The sequence below is a fragment of the Oncorhynchus mykiss genome, chromosome 13 (assembly GCF_057628025.1).
Source record: "Oncorhynchus mykiss isolate SJ-2025 chromosome 13, ASM5762802v1, whole genome shotgun sequence".
NCBI lineage: Eukaryota > Metazoa > Chordata > Actinopteri > Salmoniformes > Salmonidae > Oncorhynchus > Oncorhynchus mykiss.
The window spans coordinates 38165882-38182573 of NC_143034.1; the positions used below are offsets into that span (position 1 = coordinate 38165882).

At 42.6% G+C, this 16692-nt stretch overlaps 1 protein-coding gene across 8 annotated transcripts in view; it reads left to right on the forward strand.

The window, feature by feature from the left end:
* si:ch211-126j24.1 (phosphofurin acidic cluster sorting protein 2) overlaps positions 1-16692 on the forward strand; it is a 100791-nt gene that overhangs the window by 63017 nt on the left and 21082 nt on the right. For all 8 annotated transcript variants that reach the window (XM_036940720.2, XM_036940718.2, XM_036940719.2 and 5 more), the window contains 10 exons: positions 1877-2039; positions 3537-3628; positions 3985-4068; positions 6099-6158; positions 9632-9783; positions 10259-10352; positions 12153-12242; positions 13937-14082; positions 15601-15733; positions 15845-15949. In XM_036940720.2, the coding sequence (XP_036796615.2) occupies positions 1877-2039; positions 3537-3628; positions 3985-4068; positions 6099-6158; positions 9632-9783; positions 10259-10352; positions 12153-12242; positions 13937-14082; positions 15601-15733; positions 15845-15949 (1119 nt within the window). The remainder of the gene's footprint in view (positions 1-1876; positions 2040-3536; positions 3629-3984; positions 4069-6098; positions 6159-9631; positions 9784-10258; positions 10353-12152; positions 12243-13936; positions 14083-15600; positions 15734-15844; positions 15950-16692) is intronic.

A 16692-nucleotide genomic window follows, 5' to 3' on the forward strand; every position in this document is an offset into this window, starting at 1 on the left:
TCTTGGTTTCGCCTGTAGAATGAGTTCTGGGGCACTTACAGACAAAATCTTTGCAGATTCTGAAACTTCAGAGTGTTTTCTTTCCAAAACTAATATGAATATGCATAGTCGAGCATCTTTTCGTGACAAAATATCGCGCTTAAAACGGGAACGTTTTTTATCCAAAAATGAAATAGCGCCCCTAGAGCTCTAACAGGTTAAATGATGTCTTTATTGTTTGGCGCGTGCACTCAAAACAGGTGTAATTCGCACTCTGGCAGGGCCCATACCTCAACACATACCCCAATACACACTCATACCTCAACACATAGCCAACCTTTATTGGTTTGCAGGAGGCATAGACAACTCCACCTAATCTGGTCTCAGAGCATTTCATATTAACTCCACTTATCCTGGTCTCTGAGCATTTCATATTATTCTGTTTGTAAATCCAAAACACTCCATTTAGTATATGTTTCGTGTGATATGTATTACTTTGTGGATGTCCATCATCCATTTCACATGATATGTTACACATTGCCATTTTTTTTTACATGTTACTAATTGCAATTCGTATAGTATGTTTCGAATTTTCAATACATATATGTTACGAATTCCAATTTGTTGTGGTTAACATTGGCTAGGTGGCTAATGCTAATGTAAATCATAGCTAGGCTAGGGATTAGGGTTAAGGTTAGGTTCGGAGGTTGGTGAGGAGTTAAGTTAAAGGGTTAGGGGAAGGGTTAGCTAACATGCTAAGTAGTTGCATAGTAGCTTAAAAGTAGTAAGTACTAAGTTGCGTTAAGTAACCTTCTGTCTTATGTAACCATACCAAATGTAACACATCATACTAATTTGATTTACGTATATTATGTTACGTCTAGTCTATGAGATCAGGCTGCTCTACCAGTTCCAATTCAGAATCAATTTTTAGCAAGGTCTGTGCTAAGTTCAAAGTTGCCAAAGCAAGAAGGAACTAATTAACTGGCCGTAACAAGGAACGGTAACCGAATGCATAAAGTGAACAGAAGCGATAAACAGAAACCCACTATTTGAAATTGACTGAACACAAGCCAATGTAAATGTATGTATGTATGTATGTATATATATATATATATATGCACATCCATGAACTATTCCAAACAGCCACCAGCCAACATTCAACCATGCCCCCGGATGTAGGCATGCTTCCCCATTCCTTCAATCACATTACAGGACTACGATAGCTACATTTCCTCAGGTCTCCATCCGCAATACACTCGCAATTAGTTTCACAATTTCGCCTCCGCAAACAGCTGAATAATACAGCATGTCGGGGAGAATGACAGAGAACATGTCATACTCCAGAGAGATGTGACTGTGTGAACAAAGTGCCGTCAGGCTCTGCCTTGGGTTTGAATGACAGCAGTGATTGGAGAACATTTGGGGCTTTCATTTTCGATGCAACCTGCCCCAGTGATTGATGGTTAATGAAACTCCAGGGCTGCCTCTCAAATGGCACCGTATGCGATTTGGTACACAGCCTAGAGCTTAGAGCGAACGATGAGAAGTGCAGGGTGGTGGGAGTAGAGGCGTCGCTGTGATGGGGTTTCTGTCAAGGTGAGAGGCACAAATCCGATTTGGTGAGACATGGGGAAGAAAACATGGGGAGGAAAATTAAGCTTCCCCGTTTCTAAGAAAAACTGTGTGCATCAGTTGAAGGTGTGTGTGCGTGTCTGCATGGGCTTGTGATTATTTGTGTGTGTGTGTGTGTGTGTGTGTGTGTGTGTGTGTGTGTGTGTGGTGTGTGCGCCGCCTTAGCTCATGTATTTTACTCAGGTACTCATTGTTCTGTTTCAATGAACACAACTACACTTGTATGTCGCTCACACACTTCTCTGTCCTGACTTGGGTTTAGGTGATGCAGCATCCGACAGATGGAGCCCAGATCCTGGGTCTCCATAGCAACGTGAAGGAGGTGCCGGTGCGTGCGGCCGAGCTCAGCGTGTATTCCCTGTCCAGTCAGCCCATTGACCATGAGGACGGCAGCGGGCAGCCAGGGACCAAGGCCAAAGCCTTAGGTGGGGACCTTGAAACCAGTGCCTGTCATCAAGTGTTTGGCTCGCATGCTGATGAAAGCTATTCATCCCGAAAACAGTTGTTTTTGCCATAATGTTATTTAATTGCATAAAGTATCCTTGTCCGAGTCTCCTGCCCTAAGGGCCGTTCTGGCTATCTCTTGTTTTTGTAGCATGAGTAAGCTTGATGTACAAGTACACCCCCTGGACTATCGCAGGGCTTTTAATTGCATAAAAAGTGCATATTTACATTGCACTTAGCCTGACAGTCGCATGAGTGAAACCATTTCCTCTGCATTTACCCCCCCCCCCCCACTTTTCTCCCCAATTTCAATCTTGTCTCATCTCTGCAACTCCTCAACGGGCTCGGGAGGCAAAGATGAAGTCATGCGTCCTCTGAAACATGACACGCCAAACCGCGCTTCTTAACACCCGCCTGCTTAACCAGAAAGCCAGCCACACCAATTTGTCGGCGGAAACACCGTTCAGGCGCCCGGCCCGCCATAAGGAGTCGCTAGAGCATAAATGAGCCAAGTAAAGCCCCCCCGGCCAAACCCTCCCCTAACCCGGATGACGCTGGGTCGAACCCAGGTTTGTAGTGACGCCTCTAGCACTGCGATGCAGTGCCTTAGACCGCTGCGCCACTCAGGAGGCCCAGGCAATTGCACGTTTTAATAGACATTTGTTTCTATATTGACAACTCGTTTCCACAAAGGGCATGACACAGAATGGCTGAGGTTAACTTTTCTAAAAAAAATAAATGATTTTGAAAGAAAGGTATTTTGTGTAGCCTTTCGATGTCTCAATGTTTCAGTCATCCTTGTGTCACTCTAGAGATGTCTATACATTCACTACTTAAAAGTCTATTTACTGAAGTGCGTTAAGCCCACCACAGACCCACTAGTAGCCCGTGTAATTGCCTGTGTCCACAGACCCACTAGTAGCCCGTGTAATTGCCTGTGTCCACAGACGACTGTTACTACCGGGGCCTATAGCCCTAACCATGACAGCTTAAGTACATTAGGACTAATGTTACTAAGGGAAAATAGGGGATATTAATCTCAGTGATTCTTAAGGCATTTACAGCCTGGCACCTGATGTTCCCTTAGGATCCTCATGCTCCCAGAGCCAAAATGAATGCCCAGTAAACGATACAGATGTCAGATGCACTAATGTAAAGGAATTCCCTCTGAAACTAACAGCCTGCGCCCCAAAATGAAATCATCTGTCAAGGATGAAATATTAGCCAGATGGCCGGCAAGCTATATGAAATCTCTTGAAAAAATTTACTGAACTCACTTATTCATTCAATTTTCCCGTCCTTGAGGAAGTATGGAGTGACATTAGAGACATTTGAACTTACTTGACCTCTTTTTAGCTCACAGCCTCCGAGTGGAGCAATGGGACTAGCCCCTTAAAATCCATGCTAAATTCTCCAAAGTTTAACAGTGAGTGAATGGAGAATTGACATGTAGCTTATGCTCCTGTCTTTCACCCCAGATCGCTCCCCGGATATGGACAACTACTCAGAGGATGACGACGACAGCTACTCCTCGGAGCAGGAAGCTAGCGACGATGCTGTTCAACCAGTGGTGAGACACAGTACATCTTACAGTTTGCCGTTGGGATGGATCTCCAGTTCGAATTATCTGTAATGAATATTTGCAGTCACACAACCCAAAATACACACTGTATACCAATACAGTAAATCCCTGCATACTATTTTTCCTGGGTTCTAGTGGTAGTTATAGACCAAAATGTCATTGTCTTAGTGTTTCTCAATCTATAACTCACAGACCTGCACTTTATTGTTCTAGCCCAGCATTAACATACCTGATTCCACTAATCTTGATGATCAGGTGGGTTAGTGCTGGGCTGGAACAAAAAGGTACATCCCCATGGGTTGTAAAACACTGCTCTCTGTGACACAAAACTCTCTCTTTTGTAGGACCTGTACGATGAGGATGAGGATGTGCAAAGGAAGCCAAAGAAAAACCGGAGGAAAATGATTCGTACAACATCCATGACAAGGGTAAGGATGGGGGAGCCTCCCTATATCAACAACTTTACAATGTGGTTGGATAAATTCATTCAAATACACATCAAACCTAGCTTGTTAGTTTATTTTAGTGCTAGAATGGGAATAGCCCCAGCATAGAGCCCTGCTTCTCATCCAGGCCTGCCACTCAGAAGAAATGCCATTCTGCGCAGAGACTTAAGAGATTTGAACTTCACTGAGTTCGCCCCATTAGTTTGCGCTATATAGATTCAAGCTTTTTCTGCGATTGAATCAACATTATATTAGCCCCTTTTCAATGCAACAAACCAAAACAAATCTAACTTTGAGATTGAGTCTGTGATTTTGTTGTAGGCAGAGCCGGAGCACAACGGAGTAGAGTTCTATTGGCAGGGGTAGCCCACGAGCGGAAACGGAATAAAGCGAAGCACAGGCAAAATCTTAGAGGAAAACCTGCTTCAGTCTGCTTTCCATCAGACACTGGGAGACAAATTCACCTTTCAGCAGGACAACCTAAAACTCAAGGCCAAATATACACTGGAATTACCAATACGACATTGAAGGTTCCTGAGTGGCCTGGTTTTGACTTAAATCGGCTTGAAAATCTATGGCAAGACTTGAAAATGACTGCCTAGCAATGATCAACAACCATCTTGACAGAGCTTGAAGTGTTTAAAAAATATGAATATGCAAATGTTGTACAATCCATGTCTACAAAGCTCTTAGAGAATTACCCAGAAACACTCACAGCTGTAATCAATGCCGAAGGTGATTGTAACGTGTTTACCGGGGGGGTTGAAAACTTATGTAATCAATATATATTTGAGTTTTATTTTTCATTCATCTTTAAAAAAATGTATCTTTTGATATTACCAAATATTTTGTATAGATCATAAAAAAGTACCATTAATTTCATTTGAATCCAAATTTGTAGCACAACAAAATGTGGAAAGTCAAGTGGTATGAATACTTTCGGAAGGCACTGTAAGTACAAACTACATTTAAATGCAATCAAGTTTTTCGGTCCCAATTCCTTGCTCCTGATAACTGCGTGCTCAGGTTTAGTGTGTGTGCTGTCTAGAAAGTTCCAAGCCAGTGCAAATGGGTGCAGTCAACAAGAGCCGACTGTAATCTCTTTAAGTTGTGTCTGTGTTAGGTCTGCTCCTCAGTCTTGTTCTTTTCTGGGATGGCACAGAAGATGTCTCCAGTCTGCTAAATCCTAAATCCTTTGCTAAGCAGTAGTGACAGGATGGTTGTCCTGGAATGAGTTCAACATCCACTTTTAGACCAGAACCCTGTGTAGATGACGCAGACTAAAACACCAACTAAGGATACAAATTAAGCAGGCACCAACACGCACAAACTGAGACCCGCACATGGGAGCTGGTAACACACACACACAAACATAAATCACAAATAACGCACACTATCAAATCCTTTTCCCTGGGCCCGGGTATTTGCTTCAAGCGATAATCCTTGGTGTTGTTAATAATGACACGTCTGGCTCTCTCCAATGACCTAATGTGCATTTGGTGAATCATGCAACACGCCACGGTCACTTAAGGTCACTGAGGTCGAAGCCACTAAGCCATGTGAACATGAACTGACTTTTAATGGTGTAGCCAAGTACACTTGAGATGCTGTCACTCTTAAGATAAGAATATTAATAGGAGTAGGGTGAAATTGTCCCTAGACATTGATTTTGGGTCTGTTTTGCATTTTCCCAATGAATGAATATGGTTAGGATTGGAGGAAGGGAAGCTTATCCTAGATCTTTACCTAAGGGGTACTCCACACCGGAGCGTAATAACATTTGGCCGTGAAGACTAGACACAAGGTATATTGTGTTAACTTCACTGTGATTTATTGCGCTCTCAACAGCTTTGTTGGTTACACTGACATCTCTGAAAGATTAGCTTACGTCACGGCGTCAGCTAATGGGGATCCGAATAATTTTTTTTGTTATTTGTGTAGTCTTGTTGACATCAAACTCTTTCTTTCTCTCCCTCACTCTATTTCTCCCTCTCTCTCAACCTCCTTTACAGCAACCCAATTTCAAACAGAAGTTTGTGGCCCTGTTGAAGAGATTCAAAGTGACGGATGAGGTTAGTATTGCATGTTTCAACTGTTCTGTTTTATAGGAATAACAAGCTGCAATGGATTCATCTGCCACTGCTTCTAAGTGCTTGTAGAATACTACAAGGTTCATAAAGTGTTCTTCGATTGTCCCTGTTGGAGAACCATTTCTTGTTTTCAGGTAGAACTTTCACCCAACGAAGAACCCTCAAAGAATAATTTTGTGAAAAAGTTATACCAACAAAAAAGGCTTCTCCTACTACAGTGCTGGGACAGCTGAAAACCCCTTGGTTCTAGGTAGCCTCTTTTTTCAAAAAGTATATACCATTAGATCTGTTAATGACGTCCCAAATATATGGAGGTTATTGACTTTGACCCTTTCTGTTTACAGATCCATTTAGCATGTGTGTCCATGTATGCTGATGATTCAACCATATACGCATCAGCAACCACAGCTAATGAAGTCACTGAAACCCTTAACAAAGAGTTGCAGTCTGTTTTGGAATGGGTGGCCAGTAATAAACTGGTAATGAATGGTGTGGCTGTTGAACAAGTTGAGACTTGGCGTTACCTTAGATTGAATCTATATGTTTTTACCATGACAGTTTACAATGGTTGTAAAGATGGGGAGAGGTCTAGCCGTAATAAAGAGATGCTCTGCTTTTTTGACACCACACTCCAAAAATAAGTTCTGCAGGCGCTAGTTTTGTATAATCTTTATTATTGTCCATTCGTGTGGTTCAGGGCTGCAATGAAAGACCTAGTTAAGCTGCAACTGGCCCAGAACAGAGCAGCACATTTGGCTCTTAATTGTAATCAGATATAAATACTATGCATGCCAGTCTCTCTTGGCTAAGAGTTGAGGAGAGACTGACTGCATCACTTCTTCTTTTTATACGAAACATTAATGTTTTGAAAATCCCAAATTGTTTGCATAGTCAACTTACACACAGCTCTGACACACACACTTACCCCACCAGACATGCCACCAGGGGTCTTTTTACAGTCCCCAAATCCAGAACAAATTCAAGAAAGTGTACAGTATTATATAGAGCCCTTATTGCATGGAACTTCCTTCCATCTCATATTGCACAAATAAACGCCTCTCCCCTATTTGACCTAGATAGTTTGTGTGTATGCATTGATATGTAGGCTATGTGTGCCTTTTTTTTTAATGTATGTAGGTCTGTCCTTGAGCTGTTCTTGTCTATTGATGTTCTGTATTATGTCATTCTGTATTATGTTTCATGTTTTGTGTGGACTCAAGGAAGAGTAGCTGCTACTTTTGCAACAGCTAATGGGTATCCTAATAAAATACCAAATAACACTGTAGTCTCGAACCTAACCTCACTCGCTGTCTACCAGTCTCGTCCTGAGAGCGCCTCTGTCCTTTAGTCCTTAACAATATTACATCTCCTTCAAACAGGAAGTGACCTAAATAGGAAAGAAAACTGTCCTTAATTGCACCTTATTCCATATATAGTGCACTACTACCATTTCTCACCATGTAAGGAATAGAGTGCCATTTGGGGGACACACCATGGTTCAATATGTACAGGGCTGGCTGGGTTCATTATGTGCAGTAATTAGATCAACACATTTATTTTACTGACAGGACATTCTAGGGACCAGTTGGTTGACCCCGGTCACAGCTTTGTCATGCATCCTGTCGTCGGACGAAATAAATGATTGAAAACGGTTGAAAAAGTATTGTCCATGACAGCCGGTGGTTCACATTGTTCATCTTCCCTAACCCAAAGTTGTGCTTCAGCACCTGCCAATATATTGAATCATAATTACATACTCATAAATGACTCATTGAGTGTCACTTCACTTGGAATTGATGAGAGTAGCAGAGGTGTGGGAACCCTTGATTTGCAGCACTAGTTTATTACCGCACCAATCCAGACATTGGGATAGTTTGTAAAAGCCGATCACAAACTATTTGAGTCAAAATAAACTAGTGAGAATAAGAGGGGAAATAAAATATTTTCCTGTAACAACAAAAAATGTCAAGATATACAGCAGAACGCTGATTTATTATCGCTTAGCGGTGAGTTTTTAATTGATGTTTCGATATTTTTAATTGGTCTCATCTCGGTCGTTAATGATTCATAAAAGGCCCAGAGACAACCAAGTCGGGTAATGTATGGCCTGTGGAAATTAATTAAAATCTTTTGTGCCTCTAAAATAAATACATTTTGTTATGTGCTCCAAGTCATTTCAGAACTAATTGACAAATAATATAAATACTCTCCTAGTTGAAAGAACATTATCTGTGTTTGTATGCATAGCTTCATAAGTCGAACTACAGTTTTCCAAATAACAGCAGCTGTTTGTCAACTCCATAAAAAAAAATCCCAATTTCCTCCTTTGAGACCTGTCATGTTTCCAAAGAAAACAAATTTCTATTGTAGAGAAAATGTATTCATCATGTTGTTACAATAGCAGTATGGCTCCAGATATATAAACTCAGTGGCCAGTTTATTATCTAGTACTGGGTCGGACCCCCGTTTCTCCAGAATATCCTGAATTCTTTGTGGCATGGATTCTACAAGGTATAGAGGTTAAACGTTGCTCAATTGGTTTCAAGGGACCTAACGTGTGCTAGGAAAACATTCCCCACTCCATTACGCCACTGCCACCAGCCTGTACCGTTGACACTGGGCAGGATGGGTTCACGGACTCATGCTGCTTACGCCAAATCCTGACTGCCATCAGCAGGACGCAACAGGAACTGGGATTCATCAGATCAGGTGATGTTTTTCCGCTCCTCAATTGTCCAGTGTTGGCGATCGTGTGCCCATTCGGAGCCGCTTCTTCTTGTGTTTAGCTGATAGAACCCAGTTTGGTCGTCTGCTGCAAAAGCCCATCAGTGACAAGGACCGATAAGTTGTGCGTTCCGAGATGCCTTTCTGCACCCCACTGTTGTACTGCGCCGTTATTTGCATGTTTGTGGCCCGCCTCTTAGCTTGCACGATTCTTGCCATTCTCCTTCGACCTCTCTCATCAACGAGCTGTTTTCGCCCACAGGACTGCCGCTGACTGGATGCTATTTGTTTGTCTCATTTTCGGTAAACCCTAGACACTGTCATGCTTGAAAAGCCAAGGAGGCCGGGCCGTTTCTGAGTTACTGGAACCGGCACGCCTGGCACCGAAGATCATACCACGCTCAAAGTCGCTTAGATCACTAATGTTCAATTAAACAGTAACTGGATGGATGTCTGCCTGCTTTATATAGCAAGCCATGGTCACGTGACTCACTGTCTGTAGGAGCGAACCATTTTCGTGAGCAGGGTGGTGTATTTAATAAGCTGGTGGTGTATGTATACAACTATTTTCTGAGTTACCAATGCTACTCTGAACTTTCAACTCCATCAGCCAGAGGAGTTATTCCTTGCCAGTGTGCTATTACTTGCTCTTTGGAAGTGATTTGATTGGTTGCTTGATTGACTGATAGATTAACTGACTGGTTATTTCACTGTCCATTTGTTGTTGCTAGGTTCTGGACTCGGACCCAGTGGACCAGACCCAGGAGGTGGAGGAGGATCTGGACCTGCTCTATGATAGTCTGGAGGTTTACAACCAGAGTGACAGCGGCCCTGAGATGGAGGACAACGAGAGTGTCCTCAGCACGCCCAAACCCAAACTCAAGTAAGGTTCTGCAAAATGTTAGCAGTATTGTATACCTTAACTGAAGTAAGTCCACACAAAATGTCCCAATTACAGACAGCTAAACCCAAACTCAAATAGGGCCCCATATCATGTCGCCAGTACACCTACACTCAAATATGACCGCACAAATGTTGTGAGTACAGCTAAACTCAGAGGGTCCCATATAATGCTAACACTCTAGTCAAAGTGAAGACCACGCATATTTCCCTCAGTGTTAAGGGGAGTTTATTTGTGCATTGTTATTGTACATGAAATCAACGAGAGAGAAAAGAAAGTCGCTGCAGGGGAGAAACGTTAGAAACAATTGCAGCTGAATGACTAATATGAAAACATTACCTAAATGGGTCCACAAACGTGTCACTACTACCCACCCACCTCAGCACAGTTATTGTCTCTCAAGTATGTATTTTTTGTGAAAGTTTCAAATATGTTTTTTTATGTGGTTGTCACCCAGGCCCTTCTTTGAGGGAATGTCCCATTCGAGCTCCCAGACTGAGATTGGGAGTCTACACAGTCAGAAGAGCCAGCCCAGGGACCTGGCCAGCATCGTAAGTACACACACACAGCATAAGGCCACAACAAGCCCTGCCACACACACTAACACACGCACACACACAGTTTTTGTTTTGTTTTTTTGTCTCTGCTGAACTAGCTTTTTAATATAATTTGGATTAGCATGCTAATGCTAACATAGGTCCTACCGCTCCCATAGTTTTTTTTGACCCAACAATGCTCAAATGCTCTAAAGCTATGCAAACATGGGTAGGTTGCTGACTATCCAGGTCCATTGTTATTTACATCTCCAGGTTTCCTCTTTATTTAGCTATCAATAAGATGAGGAACATTTGTAGCTTGGATGAACTATCCCGTTAAATAGTAGTGATTTGTGACATCCGTATATATGCCAGGGGAATCATTTATCAATATTGCATAGAAACAATTAAGAAAAATAAAAGTATTTTATCAAACAATTCTACGAGCGTCACACACACCGATAGGCGATAACTGTTGATAAATACCAAATGTTCTGAGCCGTACCAAAAACACGAGGGTGGATAGCACTTTAATGTGCACCAGAATGGCATGCTTTTTTAAATGTTTTGTACACTCAGTGTATTTTTTCAATTCTAAGCTTGACGAGCAGTTCCCTTATTCCACCACTTATCACTGTGCATACGCATGGTCATGGCTGTACATACATATACACACTCTCAAGCAAACGTTCATTGTGATAAATCTCACATTTTGTGTGGAAATGATCGCACGCATCGTTTACACACAGATTTGTGGCTGTTCATGATTGATAAATGAAGCCCCAGGCATTTCAAAGGATGAACTATCCCTTTAAATAGTTATTATTAGTGGCATCCGTATACCAGGCATTTTATATTAGGTACATTTGTAGCTTGGGTGAACTCTCCCTATAAATAGTTGATTATTTTTGGCATGCGTATGCCAGGCGTTTAAGATTTAATACATTTGTAGCAATACCCTTTAAATAGCCAATTATGTGTGGCATCCATATGCCAGGAATTTTAGATGGCCATTCTTGGATATTCTCTGAATTGTATGTATGGTTGTACCGTGTACTGCTGCACCAGACACTTTAACTGTATGGGTGATTTCTTAGTGTGAGGGTCAGATATTGAGTAAGGCCCGATCGATTCTGCGTGCACGGTGTCCTAAGGCCTGCAGAAATTATTTGTACTGAGGAGCAATTGTCGTTAATTCAAGCAAATCAAACATGGCCACAAAATAGAACATTGATCGTCTCATTAAATATGCAGACACCAGCTGTGAAAGTATCGGTAAAGGCATTTCAGAGTTGGACCCTGGCGCACGTTGAAGATGGAATCCACAGTAGGGGTAACAGTTTCACTGTCCGCTCCACCGCCGTTGTTATAGTTTTTGCTTCGTTGAAGCGGTGAGGAGCCTGGTAAATATTCTGCTGTTCTGTCCCACATGCAATGATGTCATAGGGAAGAAAACAGTGTTTGTTGTTTGCAGTAACTTCCTTGTTGTTGCAATATCACAAAAGAAGCGTGACAGGTTCACTATTAAGGATTACACCTTTAAGTGAGCAAACTTCTGGAATGTTGCAGATAGAAATGTCATGAATGCAGTGTGTTCCTGAAAATCTGATGTAGCTTGTGTCATGACAAAAGTAGATAGCTAAGGGGTAGCCAGCCACCTAAGGGTTAGTAGTCACCTATTTCGCTGGCAGCAGGCGCATATGAAAACACACTGAATAGAGTTCATGTGATTCCTTACATGGAATTAGGATATGCTCAAGGGTGTCCCCTAGCAGACGGTTTTGGTAACTGCGTCCTGTGTTCTGCTCCTTTTAGGGTGGAGAGCTGCTGTCCCCGGACAGGGCCAAAGTCCAAATAGGGACCAAGTATACAGACGACAGCGCCGGATTGGAGTCTCCTGCAGGGGTGAGTGGGCAAGCTGCCCCAAGGTACAGCTCTAGGATCAGCTTCCCTTCCCCCAATTCTGACCTTAACCATAAGTGGGGGAAAACTGACCCAAGATCGGTGTCTTAAGGACAACTTTATTCTACACCGGGCAACCTCTGGAGGATCCCTGTAGGCGTAACATATTTAGTGCTCTTTCTCTCTTGCTTTGTGTCCTTTTCTGTTCTCTATCAATGGGCTGGGCCGGTCTCTCTGTCTCTAGTACCTCTCTCTTTCTTTCCACTCTGTCTCTGTTTTTGCCTGTCTCCTTGCCTCAACTCACTCATGTTCTCTCATTTGATGTCTGTCGTTCTCTCTACCTGTCTTTTTTTTACCCCTTCTCTCTCTTTCTCACTAACCTTGTTTCCATCAACCCATTTGAAAGTAATGAAAGTAATAAAAAACGGATACAAAAAACTCAAGACAGGCCTAATGGAAACAGCAATTGTCAGTAAACATTCCTAAAATGTCAACGGAACGAAATACGGTAGACATGGGGGAAATAAATCCCGGGTTCTTAAACATTTTGTTTCTCTCTTCTCTCTCTCTCTCTCTGCGCTGCTATTTTGTCCATGATCATAAATCAGCTCCCATCTGTTTATTTTTCCACTCGACCATTTTTGATGCGAACAAGAGTACATTTACACTGTTACCACAAAGACCTCCATTATTACACACAAGCATACATGCACGCGCGCACACACACACACACACACACACACATACACACATGAGCGCGCTCATACACACACACACACACAATATTTACAGTACACACACACATTATGTATAAACACACCGACACCACTCTGAGGCCCAGGTCCAGCTGGCTGTGGAGAGGGCGTCAGCGTGCGTATTGGTCCGTGAGAAGAGCAGTGCTTTAGATAGTGTTTTGTTTTTCTTCACCGTTGCCTCTCGTGCTCCTTTGCCTCCTCTGCACTTGTTCACCCCGGGAACCCCGGCAACGAGGAGCACCTGACGACGCATTTCTTGGGAGAGGGAGGGACGGATTCTGAGGGGGCTTGTGTTTGGGGCCCAAGGACGGGATGTTCAGTGGCCAAACACATGATACTTACATGCACACACTGGGCTTCATGTGAATGTGTTTGCAGACATCTGCCAGGCGTTATGTGATGTCGTCACGGTCACCATGACAGCACATTGAAATGCATCGACAATGGGTACCCTGCACAGAAATAGCTGTTTTCTAGGTACTGTGTGCATTTCATCATCTTACGTATTGGTTGCGGTTGCTACCTCTTGGGCATGATCCAATTGAGAAAACAATGATCTCAATGGCTGCGTTCCAAATGGCACCATATTCCCAATGTGGTGTACTAATTCAGGGCCCATAGGGATCTGGTCAAAAGTAGTGCACTATAAATGAAATAGGGTGGGATGCAGATAATTGAGTTCACCTGTAAAACTCGCACAGGGTGAACCTTCGTGACTTGTGTCTCTGGTGTCAGTGAATTCCCACTGACAATATCAACTGGAAAAGGATTGTTAAGTAAAGTGTTAATTAATCTCTAGGGAGAGAAATGAACCAGTGGGAGCACGTTGCAGCGGATGGGAATCCAATGAATGAGTGAAATACCCTAGTATGTACTGTACATCCCTATATATTGAAAATATATTTTGAGCTATATTTCTCCCATTATGTCCATTATGTACAGGACGCGGAGGATGAGGAGACTAGGGCTGGCACAGGGTCAGGGGAGGCTAACCCCACTCCCATCAGCTGGGACCTGAGCACGGACAAACTGCCCGGCCCAGTGGCCAAACTCTGCAAGACCGAGTCCCAGACACTCATGTCGCCGAGGTAGCCGCCCACAAGCACAACCGCTCACTTGCATGCATGTATGACATTTAAGCATTCACGCACACACGCACAAAAACAGTCACACGCACACAGTCTCACACACAGTACCGCTTATTAACCCTTACACTATAACTAAACAAGGATGGGTGTGCTCGCTTTATTCCAACCCAGCACTAATACACCTGATACCACTAACTGAGATCCAGATTGATCGTGACTAGTTAATTATTAGAAACCAGTGTCGCCGTGCTGGGCTGGAACAAAGCCTGCAAACCCAGTAGCTCTCCAGGCCGTGAGTTGGATAAGACACATGCCCAAAATAAAATTGATGGGATTAGAGAGAGGAGGGGGCGGGTGAGATCAGGTCTACCTCTCTGACTAAGCACCTGGTGTCTTGGTTGTTCAGCGCAATACAGTGATTTCCCCCGCTACACCTATCTATAATCAAACTAATCAGCAGAAGGACGTCCCCTAGCACAACTTTCACCGACTCCACTCATCTGATGAATCAAAGTCAGATCCATTGAATAAGCAATCTGCCTAGTACAGACATTGCACATTTGTCGTTGTACATTTCTCCATTGTGCAAGGATACTTCAATGTGTAGCTGGCTTGTAACAACCACATACAGTGGGGCAAAAAAGTATTTAGTCAGCCACCAATTGTGCAAGTTCTCCCACTTAAAAAGATGAGAGAGGCCTGTAATTTCCATCATAGGTACACTTCAACTATGACAGACAAAATTAGAAAAAAAATCCAGAAAATCACATTGTAGGGTTTTTAAATTAATTTATTTGCAAATTATGGTGGAAAATAAACTTTTGTAGGTGACCAAATACTTATCTCAATACTTTGTTATATACCCTTTGTTGGCAATGACAGAAATCAAACGTTTTCTGTAAGTCTCCACAAGGTTTTCACACACTGTTAAAGGTATTTTGGCCCATTCCTCCATGCAGATCTCCTCTAGAGCAGTGATGTTTCGGGGCTGTTGCTGGGCAACATGGACTTTCAACAGAAAACATTTGACCTCTGTCATTGCCAACAAAGGATATATAACAAAGTATTGAGATAAACTTTTGTTATTGACCAAATACTTATTTTCCACCATAATTTGCAAATAAATTCATAAAAAATCCTACAATGTGATTTTCTGGATTTTTTTTCTCATTTTGTCTGTCATAGTTGAAGTGTACCTATGATGAAAATTACAGGCCTCTCTCATCTTTTTAAGTGGGAGAACTTGCACAATTGGTGGCTGACTAAATACTTTTTGGCCCCACTGTAGATAATGTGTGGCAGCCATTTTGTGCTCATAAAATGCTTCCAGAACAAAAGCTGGGGAGAGTCAAAGAGAAGGATTAGATGGCCAGGATTGTCTGAGGAGTTCTGCTGTAGGCATATCTACTACTTAGTATTTAGTATTGGTGAATAACGTTTTTTTTTATTAAGATTTCTCAGCAGTGGCTCAACCTGGCTCAGTGCTTCATTGGGTCCGTGCCTGTTTGTGGTCCACAGTAAAACAGAGAACAAGCTGCAGAGGCGTCCTAGGAGCACATCCATGAAGGACCGACAGAACTCCAAGGCCCAGAGTGACAGGACCAGCAGCATCGACAGCGAGACATCCCCGGAATCCAGGATCGCTGTCCAGGTGTGTGTGAGTGTGTGCACAATAGTAAAGTAAGCTAGTGTGTGTGTGCAAGATCTACATATGTGTATACAGATAGACCATCTCTTTTACTTCTGCCTCTTCCTCCGCCAGGTCCCCAGGAAGTCAGTGTATGACCAGCTAAACCAGATCCTTATCTCAGACGAGCAGCTCCCCGAGAGCATCATCCTCATCAACACCACAGACTGGCAGGGCCAGGTAGACTACTTTTGTGTTTGTGTTGGTCAGTGTGACTAATTAAGTGGTAAAAACAAGGGTACTATCTGGTCATATAATATCATTCAAAACAGTTGGTATCCGCTTTTTTCTTTTTACAAAATCTTCATTACAGTATTGTATAAAGACTATGAAATTACCCTCTTACCAAAAACAGTTGAGGTCTGAAGTTTACATACATCTTAGCCAAATACATTTAAACTCTGTTTTTCACAATTTCTGACATTTTATCCTGGTAAAAATGACCAGTCAGTTAGGATCACCACTTTATTTTAAGAATGTGAAATGTCAGAATAATAGTAGAGAATTATTTATTTCACCTTTTATTTCTTTCATCACATTCCCAGTGGGTCAGAGGTTTACATACACTCTATTAGTATTTGTTAGCATTGCCTTTACATTGTTTAACTTGGGTCAGCCTTCCACAAGCTTCCCACAATAAGTTGTGTGAGTTTTGGCCCATTCCTCCTGACAAGAGCTGGTGTAACTGAGTCAGGTTTGTAGGCCTCCTTGCTCGCACACACTTTTTCTATGGGATTGAGGTCAGGGCTTTGTTATGGCTGCTCCAATACCTTGCCTTTGTTGTCCTTTGCCACAACTTTGGAAGTATGCTTGGGGTCATTGTCCATTTGGAAGACCCATTTGCGACTAAGCTTTATCTTACTGACTGATGTCTTGAGATGTTGCTTCAATATATCAACACAATTTTCCTACATCGTGATGCC